Here is a 25320-nt window from a genome sequence, read left to right as displayed (position 1 = left end):
TCTATAAAAAATGTTTACTGCACAAAAATTATATTGAAAATATAGATTGTTGTGATAATTGGATAATGATACGTTAGTCTCTCATTTTAAATTTAATATTAATATTTTGAAAGACATTAACTATTACATATATTTATCAATAGTTAATAATAATAATAATAATGATGTAACTTTTATTACATAAAATCTACCTAATAATATCATGCACTTTCTTCATTGAACATTAGGTGATCCAAATTAGAAAAAATAAAATAAAAAACTTCCATGAGTGTTGCATGGTTTAAATCCCATCATAAAAATTGTGAGAGAGTTGTAGAAATATTCTATTTTTAGAATTGATCCTTAAAACAAGCCAAAATCATAAAAACAATTTGGATAGTTATCATATTGAACCTACGTGACATATATATCCAGAGTAAATACGATCGTCCTCTATTCTTAGTATTGATGTATGTGTTAGCTATAGTACTTTATTTTATACAATAAATAAATAGATAGATATAAGTAAAAGTGGGGTTATCAGAAAAGTACATGTCATATTTTCTGAAGACACGCATTAAATTCTACCTAAATATATAATATAAATACAATGTCTGCAAAAGTCATATATTTTAGGTTTAATTGCTTCCTTTGTCCCCAGTTTGGTTGAATTGTGTCAAATTCATCCTCATTTTTGTGTCAAAGTAGTCATTTTTCCTATATCTTTGTGTCTTCCTTTCATATGTCACTTCTCTGGAGCTATGAAAAGCCTTAAATTGGATAAGGTAAAATGAATATCTGTACTTGATTGTATGAAAGGAAGACACAGAGATATAGGAAAAATGATTACTTTAACACAAATTTCTTCTATGTTTGGATTCAATTGACACTTTTACACCACGTGAGGACGACAATAAAACTTTTTTAAAAATGAGAATGAATTTGACACAATTCAACCAAACTGAGGACAAAGAAAGCAATTAAACCTATATTTTAAATACTTGATCAGCTCAGCCACTTGAAATTTCATAGTTTGCTTGGCAAATGTTTATGCCGACACTTTAAAATATATCTGCATCGCATGGCGTGGAAATTATAGAATATTTAAAATTTTGCAGTGCTCGGTTGAAAGTTGCAGGAAAATTTAGCAGATTTCATTAGAAATACTGCTACTAATCCGGTTTCAAAGAAAATGCACAAGTGACTCAAATTTCTCCACGTCTTGTTTAGGAAAAGTGAGGAGTACCTGATGGGTTGGCTGACTTATATTTGCATTAGCACCAGTGTTTTTCGAATGGAGAGCCTCCCTAATAACAATTTCTCCCACTCAAATTTATTCACTAATCATATTCTTTTCTTAGTAATATTATCACAAAAATAAAAAATGTCCTGAATTCTTCAGCACGATGGAATCACAACAACAACAAAATTATTCTTTATCAAATTATTAAAGGTTCAATATATTTTTATCTAAGTAAAAATTAATTTTTTTTCAAAATATTAAACTAATTTGTCTCTCATCTCTAAAATAATATAAATTCATTTTTTTTAATCAAAATTTATTAAAATTTATTTAAGATTTTAAACACATTTCAAAAATAATATTAAAAAATAAATAAATTAAATATTTTAAACAATTTAATTGCTATTATAAGATAGTTTAAAATGTCAAATAAGTTTAACAAAATTTAGTTAAAAAACTAAATTCACATATTTCTTATAAAATAAATTTAATAACATTTAATTTAAAAAATTAAATTCAATTTAAATTCACGTATTTTTAAAATTGAAAAATTAAATTGAATTAAAATTTCGAAAACAATTAATTTTACTTTATACTTTAAAAATAAAAACAAAAACATATTTAACTTATTAAATTATCATATGTATTTTTTTTAAACTTATTAAAATTAAAGACAAAAACATTACTGTCATAATATAATTTGTTTGAAGGATTTCACACAATTTTTTTTTATAAAATCATTAAAAAGTATGACAAATGTAGTATTAATATTACTTTATAAAAAATTGAAATCGTTAAGAGTAACTTTTAAAAAAAATGTAAAATTCTCACGACTTTATTTTTAAAATCGCATTCTATACAACTTATCTAATAATTAATAATATCTTTTTATTTGTTCATTTTTATAATATCTATCCCAAATTTATTTGTTCCCTTACACAAATTTATTGATTCTTTAGTTGAGAATTATGATTCGCTTTAAAAAGATAAAAAGAGAGATGACAAATATTGTATAGGTGAGAAAAAAGAAAGTTTAATTGCTTAGTGGTTGCCGTGAGTGTTTTTATTGGTTTTCCTCCTTCTAAAGTTCAATTGAATGGTTTCTTTTGATGTAGAGAGTTAATAAGTGCGATGATATATGAGTTAACATGCATTTGGAGGACAAACATTAAGGTAGAATTAGACAAACGTGACCATGGGTGTCGGGAAGTTAGTGTGTGACAATCACATTCTAGTTGTAGTTAAAATTATCCTTCGATGCAAATCATTTCTGTTTGACTTAGGAATCAGCAGTGAGGAAAAATCCTCCAAAACATTGACTACATTCTTTACTTGTCCCAATCGTAGATTATTACTATTAAATTGCTACGAGATTGCTTAGATATTTCAATCTACCATTAACAATAATAACTGGAAGTCAATAGCATTAGACTTTCCAGTTTAAAAGCAGAAAGAGAATTTAGAAAAGTTGTTTGATTATTTTTTATTATTTTATGAAGAGGAATAATATAAAACAGTAGGAGAGTGAAATGATTTGGGCTTCAGAAGAAAGATTAAAAAAAAAGGCTAAGTTAGTAGCTCTGAAATAGGTTTAGCCTTATCCACTACGCAAAGTCTCAAACCTACAGCATTGCAGGCCCATGATTGTTCCCAAGGTATCTCTTTCTCTCTGTCTCTTGGTCTAGTCTTGTCAACATTCTTATGCCTATGCTTTGTCACTTCATTTAGCCTTTTACTGTTCAACTTCTTCAACCACCTCCAGTTTTTCTACTCAGATACCTTTCACTATTCTTACTTTACTTTTTATACATATCTTTTCATTTTCTTATTACTACAGTATTTTATTTTTTTCTTTTTACTTCTCTCATTCACCATGTAAAAAACTACATTTCAAAAGTTAGTTCCCAAAATGAATAAAATGTACTCAAGAAAATCAACGACTTCTGAGAAAAAAAAAAACCCCAAATTTTGATTTAGTTGATTGCTTTAACATTTTTGTGATAAATAATTTATTTATATATGGTATTAATTTTTGTTTTAATAAAAAATTGAGAAGCCATATTTCTTTTTCTACAACACAAAGTCAACAAAGTTTGAATCTATGGAATCAATTTCATGTACAAGGAAATCAATTTCCAACACGTAGCATGATCCATGGAATCGGTTTCAACTTTTCTCAAAACCAACTTCGATTCCTTTACACAATTAAATAATATGTTCCAACATGACTCAGAACGGATTCTCCAAAGGTCAAACGTCAAGGTTGCATCCTTATCACCATGTCGCCCCACAACTCGAGTCACTATTCTTTGGGATTACTTTTCATTGAACCTTGACAACCTTTAAATAGGTACAAATAGGATCTTGGGTTAAATACAAAAAATAAAAACTGACAATAAAATATCAACAGACTCAAAATAAAATCTACTTAATCTATCTCTATCTTATATCAATAAAATAAAATAATACTCATGAAAAATCAAAACTACCTATATCTATTTTATCTCTATCAAAATCAAATCAAATATTACTAAACCCAAAACTAATAAAATAAGATTTAAACAAAATTATTAATAAAACCCTAAAATTTAAGTTTATCCCAACAAACTCACCCATAAACTTAAATTCTTCCTTTCTTCAGTCGACTTTTCATGTGCATCATCCCACATCGGGTTTGCTTCTTTCAATCAGATTTGAGTTGGAGTTATCCAAGCTCTTGCTAGTCATATCTTGTTTCAAACATCTTCTCTCCAAGATTTTCAGGTCCAGTTCATATAACTGGTTCTTCTTTGCTTTTAATTCGGTTGTTAGACGATCATGCTTATCCTTTAAATATAGTACCTGATTTTTCATAAAAATTGAATTACCTTTTTCAATTATGTGACACATGCTTAAAATATTGCTCTTCAGCTTCGAAACATAGTAAACATCCATAATCTCTCCAACTCGTCCATTCTTCATTCTTCTACATATATCGGATTGTTCCACGTTCCTTCACGACCACCTTAGAGTCATATCCGAAAGACATAAATTTAGCCTCCACCTTGGTGAGTTTATAAAAAAAGTTTTCATTTCCACACATATGATTGTTTGCCCCAATATCTAGATATCATACCAAGTTGGTAGAAATCTCATCAACCTTCATCTCTTCTTCATCTTCTTCTTTCCTATTTTTATCTGGTTCATGACAGTTAGATGCTTTCTCTTCCTTTTCAAGAGCCGCCTTCTTCAGCTCCTTAAGCTCAACCCTTTGTTTATTCATAATTTCAATAGCTTCATCCAGAAGCCTTCCTATCCGCTGAAACTCTTCATCTTTTTATTTGAATTCTTTCTTCGGGTTTTCCTTCTTCACAATTGTTGCATCCTTTACCAATATCACTTCATCTATTGTTGAGATTGAATTTTCCATGTCCACTGCATCCTACCTCTTTACCAGCAATAGGTCTCCTACATCTTCAGTGAGGAGATTCGTCTCCCCCTTTGTCTCGGTCTTGCAATACTTTGCAATATGGCCAGCCTTGCCACAATTGTAGCACTTGCTTGATCTACACTCGTTTGCATAGTGACCGTACTTGCCACACTTAAAACACTTCACTTTTGATCGATCTCCTTGACCTTTTCCTTGTCCTCGATCACATCAATTCTGTTGATCGGTTTGCTCTTCATCATTCTCAAAATTACCTCGGTCATGTCCACCTCGTCCTCAGCTTCCTCGCCCTCTGCCGCTAGGACCTCGGCTTTGAGTAATCCAAGTTTTATTCGAGTCAAACTGTATCTGTAGTGCTTGATAGTCGGGTTCAACCTGATCATCCCTACTCCTTCTCCTTTGTTCGTGGGCTTCTAATGACCCAGCAAGTTCATCCACTATGAGAACCGACAAGTCCTTCGATTCTTCGATGACGCAAGGGATCTCAAAATTTTTCCCAACCCGGCCTGATGACATTTGTTCTCCATTCCTACCGAGTTAGTTGGCCACCTTCTCCATTCCGAGTCATGTACTCGGTAATATACTATTTGGGCTCTATCTTCAACTGTTCAAACTCTCCTCTAAAAGCTTGTATTCGGACTTGTCTAACGTGTTTGTCACCTTTATACGCAACCTCCAATATCTCTCAGGCTTCCTTTGCCGATTTAGCATTCACTATTTTTTTCGAATCTCGACTCATCTACTGCATTGTAGATAAAATACAATGTTGACCCATCTCTTGCACGAGTTTTCTTCATCGCTGTCATCTGTGCCACTGTCTGATGTTCATCCTTATCAAGTTCAACGTACCCGTCTTTCACCATATCCCAAATGTCTTAGGGTTTCAATAATGCCTTCATTTGTAGGCACCAATTATCATAATTGGTTTTTTCTCGTCAATTGTGGCACACTCATACCATTGACAACCTTTGTCATCTCTCTCACAAAAAAAATCAAGCACTCTTTTTTTCTCTCACAGGTGTTTGATTCTCTCTCCTCACTCTTTTTCTCTGTGTCGGTACTCAGAGCATAAAGCTCTGATATCACTGTTAAGAATAACGTGACTCACACAAATAATAATACTCTTCAATTTAGTGGGGTTACTTTTCATTGAACATTAACCATCTTTAAATAGGTGCAAATAGGGTCTTGGGTCAAATACAAATAATAAAAACTATCAATAAAATATCAACAAATTCAAAATAAAATCTACTTAATCTATCTTTATCTTATATCAGTAAAATAAAATAATACTCTCCTAAATAAATGGAAAATCAAAACTACCTATATCTATTTTATCTCTATCAAAATCAAATCAAATATCACAAAATCCAAAACTAATAAAATAAAATTTAAACAAAGTTATTAATAAAACCCTAAAAATTAAATTTATCCAAAAAGAAAAACATGCTGCAACCAAAAACATGCTCCAGTAGGGGTCTGTATGTTTATGGAACGTGATATTAAAATCAGAATATTTTCGTAAACTCACAATTTTTACTCTTAAATCTTCACATATATAACGGGATGGCATTATAGAGTAATCCCGAGTTTCCTCTCTCGCCATCACTTCGAAATTTTGCAAAATGAACACAAAAAAACCCACACAAATATGTGCCTCCTATTATGTTTGCAGAGAAATTCTTCAAAAAAAGAAAAAACATAACTATATAAAGTAAATCTTAAACCCTAACGCTGTGTTCGCATGAACGGAATTTACTGTTCATGCGAATTACAGAGCGATGAATTAAGCATCCCGTGGTGTTCGTTTGAGATGAATAGCGAGGATTTGCGCGGACAGATTTGCAGGATACATCCCTTTTTCATCACCCGCGAAACTGAGAAGATTTGCGCTGATTTTGACTCAAATGTCCAGTGTGCCCTTAACTTTATATTAAATTCCAATCTGAATCCTATGGAAATGAAAAGCAGTGCACCACATAATCGATTATGGTTAAGGGTAACCGATTACATGTATCAAACAAATCCAATACAGTGAAGTATTTAATTTTGCACTGTGCATGCACGAGAAAGCAAGTTGGCGTGGGGGCGTGGCCCTGAAATATTCCTGAGCTACTCCTGATAGCTGATAAGCTTCAAACAGCCATTGAACAGGAAAGATTCCTGCATCCACACAGTTACAGTGCAGAAGTGCCATTGACCCGTTGGTGAGAATTCAAACGTGGTTGGTTGTTGGTAGCTCATGTTATTTATTGAGTGGTAACAAGCTTAATAAATTGGTTGCCAGTGTTGTAAGCTGTGTGCAAAGAGATAGTGGTCCGGTGTAAGGTCAGACAAGAGAAGAAGGTTTTCCTGAGAGGAAGAACAGCAAGTGCATAGGTCAGTAACATACCATGCTGGTTTATCATAGGGTTTAAGTTTGTTTTGATTTGTAGGTTGTATAAGAGGAGGAAGAAGCACGATCTGCGTGTTGGTGGAATGCAGGAGGTGGTTGTTGAAGATGAAGAAAGTCCAAGGGCGTGTTGGAGAAGATGGTGAACAGTGCACCAGATCCGCGTAACCGGTTACAGGCTGGGTGTTGCGGTTACAGAAAACTAAAGAAATGCATGCATTTCTGTAATCGGTTACGTGAAGTGGTAACCGATTACAGAGCTTCCCTGGTGGCTGTTTCCTTACTGCTGCCTGGTGCACGTTGAGGGGCTTCAAGAGCTGGGTGTTGAGGGGCTTCAAGAGCTGGGTGTTGAGGGGCTTCAAGAGGTGGTTCTGCACGTTGAGGGGCTTCAAGAGCTGGGTGTTGAGGGGCTTCAAGAGCTGGGTGCAGAGAGGTGGTTGTGGATGGGTGATGATTCGGAACATGCATGTTACAATGTTGTCAGGCACTCTGCATCATGAAAGGGTTGAGGGGACATATGGTTATATGTTAACCAGTTTCCAGAAAGAAGAAAGTAAAGGTAAAGTGGTGTATGTTGGTCAGTGGAGGGCACCAGAGCTGATGTAATGGATGGAAGAGTGTTGGTGGTTGTTGCGCGAAGTGGGAGAGAGACGTTGGTGCATGGTGGATTTCAGTGGTTAAGAAGAGTTATGTTAGAGTTTAGGGTTGTTATTGATTGGCATTACAGGGATTTATGGAGGAGGTGAGGGTGGCGGAGACCATGTGACAGATAAGAAGGTGGAGAGGGAAGATAGAGTTCTGTTGAAACAATGATGGAGAAGCAACCATATGTACTGATTATATGAGGAGTGGATTATAGTGGGTGATCTATCATGGTCTGATAGTGGGTTTGTGATGCAGGTGTTCACTAGGAATTGCGGTGTTTATCGTGGTGGAGCAAGAAGCGTGAAGGTGGTGGAGATTTGGTAGTCCAAAGGTACCAAATCTGGTGGAGGTGAAGGAAGAACATCGTTTTCTATTGCATGAAATAATGAAATTAATTGTTGTTTTGGTTTTGTTTGTTAAAAATGAAAGCAAAGTATCATGAGTTGGATTGGAGAAGTATGAGTTATTGACCCCTTTTTTTTTCTTGCTTTCGTAGTAAAGAGGTCCCTGTGTGGTTGCTTAGTTGTTGGTGAAAGCATCTTCAAGTGTGCATATAGGTGTTTAATGTGTTGAAGAGGTAAGTATTTTACATTATTTGAAATGAATTGCGGTTTTGGTTTTCTTTGTTAAAAATCAAAGGAAAGTGTAATGAGTTGGATTGGAGAAGTATGAGTTATTGACCCAATTTTTAAACACTGGCTTTGATAGGAAAGAAGTTCCTGTGTGGTTGATTAGTTGTTGGTGAAAGCATCTTCAAGTGTGCATATACGTGTTGAAGAGGTACGTATTTTACATTATTGCCGTATAATATAATTATTTGAATGATTTATTGATTTATGGACATGTGTACCTTAGAAGTATAAGATTATTTATTTCATATATTTTATGTTCATTTATATTTGTATTTTATTAAATATATTAACGTATTAATATTTGAAATATTAATTTAATTTGTTATACGTATATGTAAGTAGTTAATAAGAAAGATATTAAATGTTTTTGTGGTATTATGTTATTAAATTTTTTTTATAATCATTAGTTGAATGTATTAATGTATATTTCTATTTTATTCAATGAATATATGAATTTTAAACTTTTATTGTAGTATGTGTAATTGTTTAAGTAAATATAGATGGAAGAACATATAGATTTATCATATTTGGACCGCGAAGATGTAGATGATGATGTGGTTGGTGTAGACTTCAAGATTATTGGAATGATACGTCAACACTTACAAATAACCACATCACTAGCGGCAATCACAATGTTATGCATTGTTGGACACGCATTGAGTATCTTGAATATGTACTCCACTGATTCTAGTAGTGTAAGCAATTACCTACCTGATAGAGACCGTCGTAGGGAGCAGTTAATGTCATATCTTGTGCATACTCATCGGTGCTGCGACATTATTAGGATGGGTCCAGAGGCATTTATTAATCTTTGTGAGAGAGTAAGATCAACTGGGTTAGTCAAGGACGCAATTCGGTCGACCGTGGAGGAACAAGTTGCTGAATTTCTTCATATAATTGGTCATAATGTTAACAATCGTAGTGTGACCTTTTTCTTTCATCGATCAGGTTCGACGGTTGGCAAACACTTTCACAATGTGTTGGACGCTATCATAAGTTTAGAATTAGAATTTCTAATGCAACCACCAGGAAATGAGGTTCATCCACATGTGTTGAACAATAATCGATTTTATCCGTACTTTAAGGTAGTGATTTCATTACATCTGTTAATGTTATTTGAACAAGGATGATAACAAATTCTGAGACATATGATGAGTTAATATTTTTATGTTTAGGATTGTTTGGGGGCCATAGACGGTACTCATGTTAGGGTAAGGGTTCCAAGTTCTGAAGCTCCGAGATTTCGAGGAAGAAAAGATTGGCCAACACAAAATGTCTTTGCGGCGTGTGATTTTGACATGAAATTCACCTACGTTCTTGCTGGATGGGAAGGCACTGCATCCGATTCAAGAATATTAAAAAATGCTCTTGATCGAGATGATCCGTTGGTTATCCCCCAAGGTCAGTGTGTAAACAACCGATGTCCATGAAGTTATTTAGTAGTGACTAATTACCTTTGTATGTGGAAAATTGTAGGAAAATACTACCTGGGTGATGCAGGTTTCATGTTGAAAAGCACAATTTTGACTCCATATAGAGGCGTAAGATATCACTTAAAAGAATATACACGCAGAGGACCACAAAATGCACGGGAGTTGTTTAATCATCGCCACTCGTCGTTGAGAAACGTAATTGAAAGAACTTTTGGTGTGTTGAAAAAAAGATTCCCTATCATTGGAAGTGGCACTGAACCACACTATGGATTAGAGACGATGACTAATATCATACTAGCTTGTTGTATATTACACAACTTCCTTCGGGGCGTGGATAACGATGACTCCTTACTCGATGAAGTTAATAACGAGTTGAATGAAAGGGAAGAACATGATGGGACTTCATCTCAAGTTAGAGAAGAGGACCATAGGATTGGTAGTAGTATTAGGGATTGTATAGCTGATCAAATGTGGCGTGATTACCAAGCATCGTAGTTATTGTATTTGATTGTATTGTATTTTAATTTATTTTTATCTGTATGAGAAGAACATATTATTAAGGATGTTTTATGTTAACTTAAAAAATATTTCTTGACTCTTTAGGTATAAAATGAATAGGGGTAAGGCAGCCGCCATTCCGTCCTCTGGTCCTACTAGAGAGTTCATGAAGTGGACAGAGGACATGGACGCACGTCTACTACACTGCATGATCGAGGAATCAAGAATGGGTAATAGGGTTGACGGAAGCTGGACAACCCAAGCATATACTAACATAGTTGATAAGCTTCATAGCGTTGGGTATGTCGCAGTTACCAAAAATAATGTCAAAAATCGTCAAAAAGTGTTAAAGGATAAATGGTGTGAGGTCCATGACTTGTTTTCTGGATTGAGTGGATTTGCGTGGAATCCAGTAAGTATGACATTTTATGCTGAGGACGAAGTCTGGCTTGACCTGATTCAGGTATTTATAAAAATACTTATTTTTTATGTGGATCCTTAATATACATAATATGAAGCAGTGTGTTTATTGTCTTTGTTATTGCAGTCGCGGCCAGCTGCGGCGAAGTGGAGAGTAAACAGTATAAAACACTACGATTTAATGGTCGAGTTATGGGCAGCTGATCGAGCTACTGGGAGTGGTGTTCGGACTGCTCGTCAAGCTCGAAGACAACGAGTTGGTCCTCATGTCAGTGTTGACTTGAATCAAAACATTGAGTACATTCCAGAACAGTCTCAGTGGACAGGGTACAGAGACCCAACTCCACCATCGCCTCCTCCATCTGTCGATGAATATAGTCCGGGACAGACTCAATCTGTGCCTTCCGTCCCATCTGGTGGAACTTCTTCCTCACGAGGCTCGAAAAGGAAGGCACCTATGGTGGATTCTATTGATACCCAATTTGATAAGTTGACGACTAGTCTGGATGAGTTTGCAAATGTCCTAAATTCATCAAATGTACATTTTGGTGTAATTTCTGATGCCGCCGTGCGTCAAGTATCAGCGATGGAGGACAGAAATGAAATACTACGTTCCCAAACCGAGATTCTTCGTCGCACCCCCAATTACACATATACTGAGGCGGACATTTATGAAATGTTGACTGCTATGAACATCAGTGATGAAAATTTGCTAAAGCAGTGCTATGATTTCTTATGTCGAAACCCCACATGTACGAAGAGGTTGATGGGACTGCCACCACATAAGCGGTGGAACAAATTATGGAAAATGATATCGGGCGGTGACTGTTAAAAATTTCCATATATGACTTACTAGTATTAGTATAAGGACGCAATTCTGTATTAGTGATTTAATTATGACTTATTATATTTCTATGGGGGATGTAATATTTTACTTCTATTATGTTAACGATGTAATGATTTGGTGTTATATGTATCCTTTGTTGATTTTATCGTTATATATAAGTAATGTGTTATGATATCCTTTGTTGTTGTTTTAATAAATAGCTTGTTCTTGAACAAATTCTCAGATGGCATCATCATCAACAAGAAGGTAAAAAAGAACCCGTAAGGAAAAAGAAACTGTCAATGAGGCAGAAGATGCACCCCATGTTAGACCATCTGTAGAGGAACAATTAGATTAGCGGCGTTTTTTCACTCACAGTCGTCAAATGGAGAACTATGCAGCTGATTTCTATACAAGAAGTGTAATTCCTCCAAAGATAATGAATTTTGATTCATTCACCGGTTCAGGGTTATTTTTCCAACAACAGCTTCTTTTTCAAGGGTTGAGCCAATTTCTGACATTAGAGGGACCCTACTATCCGGATTTAATCAAAGTATTTTATTCAAATCTTAAGATATCTGGAAATGGATATTTGCTCACTGAGGTCAACTGGAGAAAAATTAGATTCAAACCTGCTGATTGGTTGACTGTAGCTAACTTGAAGTACGACGGTCAGAAATTATGTTACTCAAATATCCCAGACGATTTTCCATATGACCGCGACATGGCATTAGCTACTATGGTTATACCAGATTTGGAGGGTGGTCAAGGTGTTTTAACCGTTGGTTGTTTGAATATCAATGGTCGGCTTCTCCATTATATTATTGTGCATATGTTGACTCCACGACCAGGGAATTTTGCTAGGTTATTGCATGAAGATATTTTTATGATATGGGTGCTGAAAAATAATATACCTATCAATTGGCCTCATCACATCATGCAACATATGCTTAAATGCAAGGTCAGTGACACAGCCCTCCCATACGGTGTCCTTATCACACACATCATGCAATATTGTGGAGTTGACGTCTCAGTCGATGCCAGCACTCAAATAGGGTCCCGACATCACTTTTCTATCAATTCTTTGAAGAGGATGAAAATTGTATATGTCAACGGTGCTTGGCAACACGATCTGGATGATGATGAAGAAGAAGACCAACCACACCCTCATCAAAACCCTGTGCAGCCTCCTCCACCTCTATCAAATGCTAACATGATAACTCAAATGTGGGAAGGAGTACAAGACTTGAGACATAGGATGCAGGGTATGGAACAAATGCAGGTGCGGGTACAACGTATTGAAGATAATTTGGCAAACCTTTCCCTAGACATGAACCGCCAATTTGCTAACCTGAATCAAAATGTGAACTCGATTCTTCACCATTTAGATGATTAAGTTCATTATATTTCCGATAATATATTTCATGACTTCAATGTCTTTATTTTGGTTTGTATGTGACTTTGAAATCTTAAATTATGTTACAATTTCCCTAAACATTTTAAAATATATTAATTTGACTACATTATAACTTTTATAATTTTTAAACAATATTTTTAACAATTATTCAAAAAAAAATTTCTCTTTATAAACATTTTTACAATTAAATATAACATTACAAAATAACATTTTATAATACTTTTATAAGTAAGGGCAATTTGGTAATCTATATTTTCTACCAATTAAACTAATTTTTAAAATCTATCACATCAATCAAATCCTACACTAATTCTTACAAACTTTCCTTCCAAATCCACTCTCAATTAACCTTAAATCCACTCAAAAAAACAACAAAAAAATTACCCTCAAATACACTCAAATCATCTCCCCCAAATCATCTCCCTCAAATACCTTCAAAAGAACACACCCTAAAAGTTAAGCTTAAAATAGATATAACTATTGTGTGTATGTTTTTAAACATGAATTTGAAAGAGTAGATTTAATTGGATTTAAAGGAAAAAAATATGTGAACCTAAATTTGTTTAGATTAAGAAAAATAGGGTGAGAAATGAAGAGAATAACAAAATTTATAAAAGTTAATAACTGATGTTATAAGTTTGATATATAAAAAAATATTTTAATTAAAAAATTAGATAATTGTTATTTTATCTTGGACCATAAAAATAATTTAAAATAGAATATAAAAAGTGTAAATTGTGTTAAAATGGAAGGTGAGTTATTATTTAAAATAAAGAAGTTAAAAATGGTGACATTTTATTGAAATAGAATAGGATTGTTAAAAATAAAGTTGAATTAAATTGTGAGTGATTCATTTAAATAAAATTAGATAATAATATTTATATTGTTATAATAATAATAATTATTATTATTATTATTATTATTATTATTATTCTAATTGACTTCTTCTTGGAGATCTTTTCATTTTTTTAGAGATTTCAATACACGTCTTCAACGACTTCTTATTTTTTAGCGCATGAATTATAATATAGGATTTTAACGATTTTTTCTTCTTCTTTTACAACACAGATAAATACTATCGTATATATTAAATTAAGACAATAAGAAGAATCAATTTGTAAAACAAATAGTTATGAGAATTCATTCTATCTCAAGTTAGAGAGAAAGTCCTCCCTCCCACAAGAATCAATTTTGTAAAACAAATAGTTATGGGAATTTATTCTCATCTTAATTAAGAGATGAAAGCCCTCCCTCCCACAAATCTATCATCGCAAATTTGTTCAATTACTTAAAACAAACAGCAACTCACTATTCTATCAATGTAAACAATTGATAACTGTCTATTTATGTCATTATTTTTCTTTAATTTTATTTTTTTAATTGATTATTGTGCTTAAAATATTAATTTAATTAAAATTTATGATAATTAGACTGATTGAGCTTGTGAGAAGAAAACATATCAAAAATAAGTTTTTAATTGCATAAATATTTTTAGATATTCTAATATTTAATGCATTTGAGCTTAGATTTAAGCTCTTTCAAAGTATGAAAATAAATTCATCAAAGTTACAAAACAAGGCCAAAATCTACAAATTAAGGAAAAATCTATACACCCTCTAAATTATTTATACACTCTCACTTTTTAAGAAATTGACTAGTAAAAATTTAGCCATAATTAAAAGCTGCCAAGTGTCATAATTCTTAATTGTTATAAAAGTTATTTTTCATACAGTTGTTATATTTCAATATAGTAGCATAAATATTGTCTATAATATGTCAAAAATTATATTACGAAAAATAATATTTATAATGCATTAGAATATAACTTTAGTATGTGAAAATTTCTAGATGTGAAGCTGAGGAGGAGAGATGAGATGGGTATTTTAGAAGTATTAAGAAAACAGTAGTGTGAAAAAAACATGAAGGGGTGTAAATAGAAATTTTTAATTTCTAATGTCAAGGGTCATTTTCATCCTCAGCCCGAAGATCCAACTTTCGTTGTGTTTAGGGTTGAGACATATTCTGATTCAACTCACCCAATAAAATGTTTTAAGACGTAGAAACTTAAATTTAGCAAAAAATATTCAGCTTCACAACATTTATTACATTAAGTGATGGTATAATGAAGAATCTAACACGACAGACAATAATGTCTTGTGATCTAGAGTTGCATTGGAACATCTTAATGTCCTTGTCATGGCATGGGGGAAAAGAGTGTTGAGATCCTATGGAGACAGTATAATTTGCATAAAGTGTTAGTCCTGAGAGTAAAATTGATACATGGTGAAATTAATGTTGACCACTTTAATATTGGATATTGTGGTTTCTTTTGAAATGATTAAATAAGTTTATTGGAACTACCTTATTCAATTGTTTTCTACTGATTCTCAATAACAACTTAGACCTTTGATTTACTTGTATTGACCTAAAGTTACATGAATGGATTTGTATATGTAGAAAAGAAGATAATGTTAATATTATTTTATGGTGGTAGACTAAGTCATAAGATGGATTAAAATAACTCTTTACAATAAATAAATTTCTTGAAAATTTAAAACCAATTAGGCTCTGTTCTGAAGGATTTCAAGATTTTTCAAGATTTCAAAGCAAGCACAAGCGTCATACTTTGAAGAAAATGGTAAATGATTTCAGTTGTAACACTAAAATAAATTTGAATTCTCAGATCTCAATCTCTGGTAAGGTATCGTATCTAAGACATATGGAAAATTCAAATTTACCACAGCTAGTGTCTCCTATGTGGTTGAATAATGTGAATATTAAGTCCAAGTTTCACACTCCATATCAGTGCTCAGATGAACATTAATCAAGTAATTATCCCAACACAAGCTTTCAAACTCTCTGCGCCTTCCTTATCTGATTGGTTCTAGCTGTCTCTCTTCCCTTTAAAACTAAAATTACAAATATTAGCACCTCATAAACCAGTTTCCAATAATCAAAACTGGGTCACTTACTTCTAGAGCTCACACCTAACCTAATATTAGTAATGGATGAATAGAAGTTGCATCCCAAGAGGCATGATACAAACCTCAACTAACAAGTACTTTGTGTCTTAATTTTTTTGCCACTTGTCAACATTTGCTCACACTTACATTGACCTGATTGAAGTATCTATCAGGTGGAAGATGTCAGTATCCTCTAACTCCTGATGCTACTTGAGTGAGATGATTATACAATAACTAAATGGAGCTCTATAAGTATGCAGAACATTGTCTAAGATACCGAATGCCTCCTGCTTCTAGATGGGGTAGATTTTGTTTCCTCTACAACAGTGGAAGCAGGACTTTCTGATGTATCAGAACTAGTTAGCTCACCACTTCTTTCTTTGCTTGACCAAATCTTTGACATTATCTTCTTTGAGATGAGACCTTTCATTTTACTAGCAGCAACATTCTCAGCGTTGCCTTTACCACAATTATTGTTGTTTCCACCTGATAATTTTAGTGCATCAAGTTCCCCTTTCAGAGATTTTATGTCTTCAACTGTTCCCACAGCATCCCATTCCTCTTCTGTGTTTGTAATAGTAGACCTTGAGCTCCCATGTGATCCACCAGGAAGTAAGGCCCTGATAGACCCGGAATGTTCTGGTGTGTTGTTGCCTCCTGAAGATGCTGTAGCTCTCAGCTGCTCAAAGAAGAGAACCTGCACAACAACACGCATGGGAAGCCGCTCGTTCTGCACAGCATGCATGCAAGCCTCTGCAGACAACTTCTTGCAGTTCATCAACCTACAAATTTTTTTCCTTTCACTCTTACTAATTCCAGGATGCTCCTGCATGACATAGTAAATTCACTCAAGCCTTATGGTTAAGGTCAATGGGATCAAGCCTTTGGGTTGTGAAAAACAAAAGATTTACCTTTAAATACATGTCAATGGCACGATAAAGGCCATCGTGAGATGTCCTAGGAAAGCTTGATACTAGTTCAGCAAGATTAACAAAATTTGAAAGAGGTAAATTTGGATCACGTGCAATCTCAGCAAGGTAGCCATCGACCAGTTTTGCCACCTTAGCCTTTGAAGTGTCCGATACAATCCCGGGGCTTCTGATCTCTTGAAATTCATCTTCCAACAGAGAATCCAACTGAACATGTTGATCACATGCTACAAACTCTTCTACTAGCCTTTGCACAATATCAACATCAAAAATTGTCTCACCATCTGGTGCCCGAATTAATAAATCAGACACCTTGGCCTCTTCAAGGCACATACCTATTCTTCTAATCAGTTCAGATCTCTCTAACTCTTCACATTCCAACAGAATAGCAACCCTTAGCAACTTCACCAAGAAACTGAAAGAGACACTGCCCACGTCCATGGGTAATAATCGAATTATGGTCTCCAATAATAATCTATTCTTGACAGTATCTCCGCCCTGGATCACACCCTTGGTGAAGCCAGGCATCCTTCTTGAGGCATAAGCATTTAGAGATTCTCCAATTACAGCACCAGAAACATTGCCTTTGGTTATAATTGTTGTTATAATCCGTTCATACAGATCAAGGTGGAGCTCACAGAGGTCCTCCACCCACCAGTCCTTTGGAACCAATTGCTGTTTCCTAACACTATTGAACTGAGGATCATTACTATTTTCAGATGGTAGTTTTTTCCTGTTATAGGTATATGACCACTCCACCTTTGATGTATCCATTGAAGCCTTGGTAGCTACAGAGTCAATGGCATGGCTCACTACTTTAAGTTCCTCAGACCATGGAAGAAGGGACTTGGTAGTTTGAAGAACAATAATCGAGTCCTTCCAACTCCTGAAAATGCTCGAGTTGAGGAAGACTTCAATCTTATATATAAGATTGCCTTTCTCAACAGTTTCATGCATCTCAAGATATTCTGCTGCACAGCGAGCTGCAACCACATTGTATGCATTAAGAGTGACTGTCATACCATAACAGAACTTGGCACATATTTCAAAAGCAGCAGGTCCGCCAGGAATGTCTTGGATATGGACTTCATCATTGTTTTCCTCACTAGAGTTTGTAACCACCTTTTGGATGCGTGCACTTTTTGACAAAAGAGGAAACTGCACAGACAGAGAAGCTTAAGGTCATGATCAAATGCAGAGAAGAATATGAACTCCACAACCAGAGTTGCAGGTTGGAAGAGATTATTTTAAGGAAATAGTTACTTTTCTTTTGTTAGCCAATCCTTACAAAGGATTTTGAAAATAAAATATAATTTCTATAAACTCAAAAATAGAAATACAAAGCATGCGTGCATTGATATATTTGATGGGTTTTTTCTTTTCTTAACAGAGGATTCATCAATGAGAGATTATATAAATGTGACATGAGGAATTCAATATCCAGACCCTGCCTGAACTTCTCTCCATAGTACCTTAATCAAAATTTTCATGGTGTTAAAGAGGAAAGAACAGATTACACTAATTTAGAACATCGTTTGACTCCACATTTCCCCTTGCAATGAGTATTGACGGGTATATGATGAAGGTTATCCTTCATGTCCATAATCAGAAGAACTTTATAATGGCTGGAATCAATTACAGACTTTCCTTTCTAATAAAGGGGTCAAGAGATGCCTAATTCACATGAAAAATGAGCAGTTCATATACAAGTGACCTATATTTAAGATTGCCTTATCAACTCAACGTCAGATTGAATCTTACCTTATGGAGATAAAATTTGACATTTCCAACATTAACTACTATGTCAGTTGCCAACTCAGTTGCCACATACCTGACAAAAATATGCTGGAGCATATTAGTTTTAAATGAAAGTAACAAATCAAAGACAAGAAACAAAGAATAAAGAAAAGATATTGTAAGAAAATTTATTGAATATGCCACAGAAGAAAAAGATGCAACGCGGTTTATGCTACTTAAGATTCTCAAACATGCACCATGGAAAGATCGGTCTTCTTTGTTCGTATTACTGAACTAATATGCATGTCTTTGTGCTGTCGTACATTGATAAAACAAAGAAAAGTTAAGTAGAAGACTATAGAGTATAGCATTTAAACGACAAAGGACATAATCACTAACACCACATCCAATACACTATAACTGAAAAGAACAGTAATAATTCGATTTTAAAATACTAGATTATACGAAAATGTTAGAGGATTGGCGTATCCTTTTGCAAATTGAACTCAAATAAATACCATTTCAAAAGTGAGTGAATACTACAGAGTGTATATAGACTACTTCATGTCAAATGACAAAAGAAGATGTGTCGAATACCATATCCTACAAAATGTCACTGGAAACAATGAAAAGAGTTCAATTTGGCATGAAATGATTATAAAAAATGACATATGATTCACAAAAACCTCAGATATATAACACAAAATTATGTAACTCTTAAATTAATATTATTCTAAAAAAAATCAATTCATTGGTAAATGAAATATAGATTTCTAATATTATAATTTCTATTTAAATGTCTAAACACACAGGCATCTGAACAGCACTGCATACTAGTTCGACACTATTGACTAAAAATAGGAATATGTCTTGTCAGATAAGAACATTTTTATTCCCTTGAAAATTAGAAAGGCTATGAGATATATTAAAAAAAAACAAATAAAAAAATAGAGGATTTAAACCAAATCCATCTTCAATCAAGCAAATCTATCACAATCTAATATAATGATATGTGCATGAACAGCAAAGCAGAGATCAAATCCAGTTGAAATGTGGAGTCACCATCTTCATGACAGAAAATGATAGCCTCTAATTTTAAGAATAGCACACAGCGAAGATTAAATTATTGGCCAATCTGTTTTCTCAGAGAAAAAGTCCAAAACTGATTGTTTTTTCATGTTCATGAAAATCGAAGAGAAGTCCTGCAAGAAAAAAAAAATCATGAAACTACAACTGATTTGATGCCTGTAAAGATTGATTTGCACAGAGTAGAGTAGAGGAGGGAAAACACAATAATAACGAATTAATATGAGGAAGCAAACCAAAAAGAAACCAATACTGGGATTTTGAAGGAAATTAGTTAGAAAGCATCGACCAAAGAGGGGATGAAGGTAAATAAAGTAACTTGCATACACATCACATGTGAAGCGATGTTCTAAGTAGAGAGATGAGATTGATTTCGTACCTGATATTATCACCATCATTCTGAAAAGAATCTGGTTTAGATCCAAGTTTCATAAACTTCATCTTCCCCAAAGGAAATGACTATTCTGCTCCTTTTTTCCCTATGTTGCTCTACCTCTGAAAGAAACCACCAACCCACAGTTTAGATTTGAAAAAGAATGAGATATATTGTTAGAATCTAGAGTGAGGAAAGGAGGATCAAATAGAAATATGGTATATTTCCTATTAAGACCGAATCTTTTTCACAAAACGAGGTAAGCGTGCCAAGAGAGTTTTTTAAATGTTTTTCTTTCGCTCACTTGACTTGGGAAGTGTCAAAGATAAGGTTACTTACTGCAATGGTAACAGTCCAAGTACCTCAGAAAAGAATGGCCATGTTAGGAGACATTGCTAACAGAAACAGACTATCTCAAACATAAAAACAATTCCTCAAAGACAAAATCAGAGACAACCCCACTTGCTCAAAACTGACACCACCGCCCCAACCACGATAAATTATGTTTTTGATTCTAGATATTTGGTTCATTTTCTTCTCTCTTTGTTGGTTCCAATAACTTATTTTGACACCAAGAGCTACACCTTTTCCTTTGCTAGCCACGTTGCAGCTTTGTCCCTCCTTTAAAGCTCAGCACCTGCCACAACACAAAACATGTATGAATCAAGAGAAATACCACAGAAGCAGTGGAACATTGGCTCCAATTTCTAAGAAACAAGTGGTGTTTCCTGCTTCAGTGATCATTGCACATGCAAACTTGGTCCGAGAAAAAAGCCAGTAATTGAAAGACTATGTATAGGCGGACAACAACATATTTCTCAGAATTTAAATTTAGAAAGTTGCATACACATTAGAAAACAAGCTTCATAGTGATCAATTGATTTCACTAAAAAAAAAAGACAATCCGCAACAGATTTTCATGTTCAGCTAAACACAAACAATACAGCAAAAAATAGAATAAATTAAAATCAGCAAAACAAAATCAAGCAGACCCAGGACAGAAATTGGCAAAAGTTTGAATTTTTTATATTAAAACCTTGAGAGGCTTTATATAATGTAGCAAAGTGTAATGAACAAAGAGAATGGATAGGGAAGAATACGAAGGGACAGGAATAAATCTCAACAGAAACACAGTATACGTACCAGACCTTGAATTGTTCTTCTTCTCTTTCCCGCAATAAATATTGGAGAAAGCAAAGTGGATTGAGTGAGAAGCAGAGTAAAACAAGTAGAAGCAGATAACAAGAAAGGAAAGTGGTAGAGGCAAAGAGTCAGAGGTAATCAAAGAGATCTGAAATCAGAAGGCATGTATGTCTGGCTCTGCCAAGTAAGAAGAATCTAACATGGGGTGGCCACGACAAGAAACACAAAGTTCAGTGCATGAGTGACACTATATCCTGAAAGAACAACCCCACATATCACACAAACTACCCAACCAAACCCAAAAGACCACCCTTCTAAAAGATAACTTGTTCCTCATCTTTGGCAGCCACCGCAGCTACACAAACACAAAAAGCCAACCATCATCACAGTGCTTCTCCTCTCTCTCTCTCTCTCTCTCTCTGTCTCGCTCTTTGATCAAAACTTTTGGTTCAACACCCTTGCCCCCACCACCACCACCCTTCTCTCCTTTCCCACTCTCTTCTCGTAGCCTCTTAAGCTACAAAACAAAAGCATTCACGAAATATACAACAGTCCAAGTTGTCCATCTTTGGCAGAAAATAAATAAAAAAAGTTTGGAAAGAAATAATAATTGATTTGTGACTTTAAAGTGAGGCTTTTAAAGTGAATAATAATAATAATAATGAGCTTCTTTATTAGTAGTTCAGTTCTGGCTTCAAAGCAAGTAATAAAGTAAAAGCAGGTTCTGTTAAAATGATGGCCCCTCACACCACACTCTCTCCCTTTCTCTATCTCTCTCCGTGTTTTCAGTGTTCCTGTGTCAGTGTATGCATGCAGTGAGTATGCACGCTCATCTGACAGCAACCACTTTGTTGCTCTCTTCTCTTCGCCAAACTCAAACGGCTTCGTTTCGGGACGTGAGGCAAACCAGAACCACCCAGCAACTGTGACCAGAAGATGGTCTTTTATAATTTATTTTTTTTGTTTTCAATAAAAATTACGGAAAAATAATTATATTCAATATTTTGAGGATTTATAAGAAAAAATGTTTTTAATTAAAAATTAAGGCGTCATTTAGAAATAAATAAATTATTTATCTTAGAAAAGGAATAACCAATCCATATCTTCCTTGTACTTTGATAACAATGAACAAGCTTTTAGAAAACGGTTCTATGTTTGGATACCCATTTGGCCTTCACTAAATTTAGTCTGTCCTTTCGTTTGGTGCTTCGTTCTCTTTTTCCTTCGCTAAAGTAATTTTTTACTTACATTTTGTATTTTTTATATTAGAATTGTCTGATTTAAGTTCCAATATATTTTATTTTGTGAAGTTTTTACATGAAAAATATCGATGGTACCTATGAATGAAAATTAATTTATTTTAAATATTCAAATTCCTGCAATTCCTATCCCTTTCTATTTAAACATGGACTTCACCTCTAATTTAATTTTATAAAAGTTTAAAAATAAATGTTTGCATTGTTTTATATATTATAAATCTATTTTATTTTAGTTTATGTGTGCGACACATTTATAAAATATGTATATCTCAATCTTAAAATTATATTTTCAATGACAGTTTAATAATAACGGTAACACAATAAATCAAATAAATAATTAAGAGTAACTTTATACCATAAATTTGTCTAATATGTAACACTAACTATTTCTTACATATTTGAAGATATCAAACATATCACCATTTTGAGTTTGCCAATGTTTTGAAGAGTACAAATACTAGCATAAATTGCTTTTGAAAGTTTATTTTCTATTGAGAATGTTCAACAACAACATCAACTAGTAGTAGTATTTTTGTTACTAATATTTAAACACATTTCATTATATCGACGCGCTTCGAAACGACAAACATATATTATTATAATAAATCCATCATTTTATCAAACTCCAGTTTATAACATATTTTTTTATCCGCTTTAATTTAAATACAACATCAAAATTGTTAGTGTTTGTGATTAATTACAACTATAATTACATCAAATATACTTTTCTATAAACTTTCACAATATATTAAGTAACTAGATCTTAGTTACAACCCAGTTCAAAACATTGAAAATAAATGATGATTCAACTTATTTTAACCGTGAGAGCTTACAAGAAGATACAAATTTCGTAATTTAACATCAAGTAATTGTGATATGTAAAATTATATATAACTATTTTATTGTGTTATTTATATTGTTTCAAATTAAAATAGTTATAGTATTGTTTAAAATAAATGGAGTATAATAACAAATATTTTGTAATTTTTTTAAGTTGTAAATAATCCTTTGTAGAAAAAAAAAATAGTTTAGAAGCTATTACATATGTACTTTGGATAGGAGTTTAATCATTTCGAATGTCTCTATTTATGCAGAATCGTCTCAACTAGGTCATCGTATTCTTTTTTATCTCACTTAGGTCCCTATTTATGTAAAATTGAATCAATTGAAACTTTGCCGTTAATTTTAATGAACGGCGTTAAAATTGTAGTGAAATAGGATGCTGACTTTGCATGTGTAAGACAGGTGGCAGAGTTACGTGGAATTTAATTATTTTAAATTTTTAAAAACTATCATCTTCCTCTTATGAATGACTGAAACTTCTTCAATAGCTAGTATATGTATTCCTAAAAACCAGAAAAAATGCTGCATAATGAATGACATGTTCTGGATGGCAGCAAAAACCAAATTAATTTCTATTCCTAATTAATTTCTTCATCAGATTAAAATTGGATTTCTGATTCTAATTTTCCACAAAGAACTCAAATAAGGGTTCAGACTTTGTATTTTTAGAATCTGGAAAACCCAGCCTTGGCTAGCTTTAGAAATCTGTTTTTTTTTTCAGTTCGTCCTCTTTTTCTTTTATGTGAGCCACTAGAAGCTTCAAGCTTCTTCTTCTCTCTAATCTCGCGGACCACCCAACCTTGGGAAAAACCATCCTTGGCTCGTGCTTAGGGGGTGATCTCGCGAAGACGAGGCGGAGGAGCGACGGAAAGGCGTCAGAGGCACATTGGCAGTTGTTATTCTTCTTCCCTCCGTTCTGATTCGTGGCAAGGAGGAAGCTTCCTTCTCCTCCTCTTCTTCTGTTTTTGATTGGGTTCCGTAGAGGTTTCTGTGCCGATACCCGATTTTTGCGAACTGAGATTAAGGTTTTCACTTCAAATCGATTTGGGAAATCCTAGGTTCCCTCTGTATTCGAAATTTGGTTGGGATTCTTCTTCCTTGTAGATCGGCGGTGAGGGCTTCTGTGTTTTGCGGCGAGGGTTCGGTTGGAGATTTTGAGGGTTTTGATTATTGCGGTTTTGGATGTTATTGAGATTTGGTTGTTCCATTGCAGGTTGGTGATTGCAGTTTGATATTCGCCTCTCGAACTGAAGGTTTCTGGCTTGCTATCTGATTCTTGGTTCTTCTCATAAGAGGAAGAGGATAGTTTTTTAAAATTTAAAATAATTAAATTTCACGTAACTCTGCCACATGTCTCACACATGCAAAGTCAGCATCCTATTTTACTACAATTTTAACGCCGTTTATTAAAATTAACGGCAAGGTTCCAATTGATTCAGTTTTACATAAATAGGGACCTAAGTAAGATAAAAAAGAATACGAGGACCTAGTTGAGACGATTATGCACAAATAAGAACATTCAAAATGATTAAACCTTGGATAGAATGGAGGATAACAAATCATGTTATATTTCAATAAAATCAAAATTTAGATTTAACCATACAAATAATTAAATGACACATATAATCATTTGAGTTATATATATATATATATATATATATATATATATATATAAATCGATGTGTTAGAATTGTTATACTTTATTAATTAATTAATTAAAATTATTTAATTAATTAAATTATAACTAAAACATATATCTCATAAAACATTTACTATATAGAGATTATAAGTAATATTTTATTTTGTTGAAAAAAAATTACAAATATTAAAATTTAGAAAAAGTAACAAATAAAAGTTACATGGATCATTGTCTCCGTGTGTAAGCACTTATAATTTTTGTTGTTTGTTCATATTTGTTTATATTAGAAGAGAAAATTAAGAAAGAATCTAAGTTCTTATAAAGTTGGAAAGTCATATACAAATTACTCTACATTATTTTTAGTTGCCAATTCAAATATACTTTGGTTTATTGTTTTAAAAGAATTTAAAATTACTCTATTAAATAAAGAGTTTAT

At 33.4% G+C, this 25320-nt stretch overlaps 1 protein-coding gene across 6 annotated transcripts; it reads right to left on the bottom strand.

The window, feature by feature from the left end:
- Nucleotides 1-15700: 15700 nt before the first annotated feature.
- LOC108320028 (BTB/POZ domain-containing protein NPY4) lies at nt 15701-21694 on the bottom strand. Of its 6 annotated transcripts, none has more exons than XM_017551373.2 (6): nt 21144-21694; nt 20340-20637; nt 20007-20122; nt 18566-18635; nt 16787-17962; nt 15701-16701 (listed from the first exon to the last, which is right to left on the bottom strand). In XM_017551373.2, exons 3-6 carry the CDS (start codon nt 20066-20068, stop codon nt 16144-16146), a joined length of 1866 nt encoding a protein of 621 aa, XP_017406862.1. In that variant the 5' UTR covers nt 20069-20122; nt 20340-20637; nt 21144-21694; the 3' UTR covers nt 15701-16143. The 6 variants fall into 6 exon arrangements, with proteins under 6 accessions (XP_017406862.1, XP_017406868.1, XP_017406867.1 ...); XM_017551379.2 differs by having other exon boundaries at nt 20363-20637; XM_017551378.2 differs by having other exon boundaries at nt 20585-20637.
- Nucleotides 21695-25320: the final 3626 nt, after the last annotated feature.

This window comes from Vigna angularis, chromosome 1, assembly GCF_016808095.1.
Source record: "Vigna angularis cultivar LongXiaoDou No.4 chromosome 1, ASM1680809v1, whole genome shotgun sequence".
Lineage (NCBI taxonomy): Eukaryota > Viridiplantae > Streptophyta > Magnoliopsida > Fabales > Fabaceae > Vigna > Vigna angularis.
Note: the sequence above shows the minus strand (reverse complement) of the source record. Positions and strands in the feature narration are given on the sequence as shown.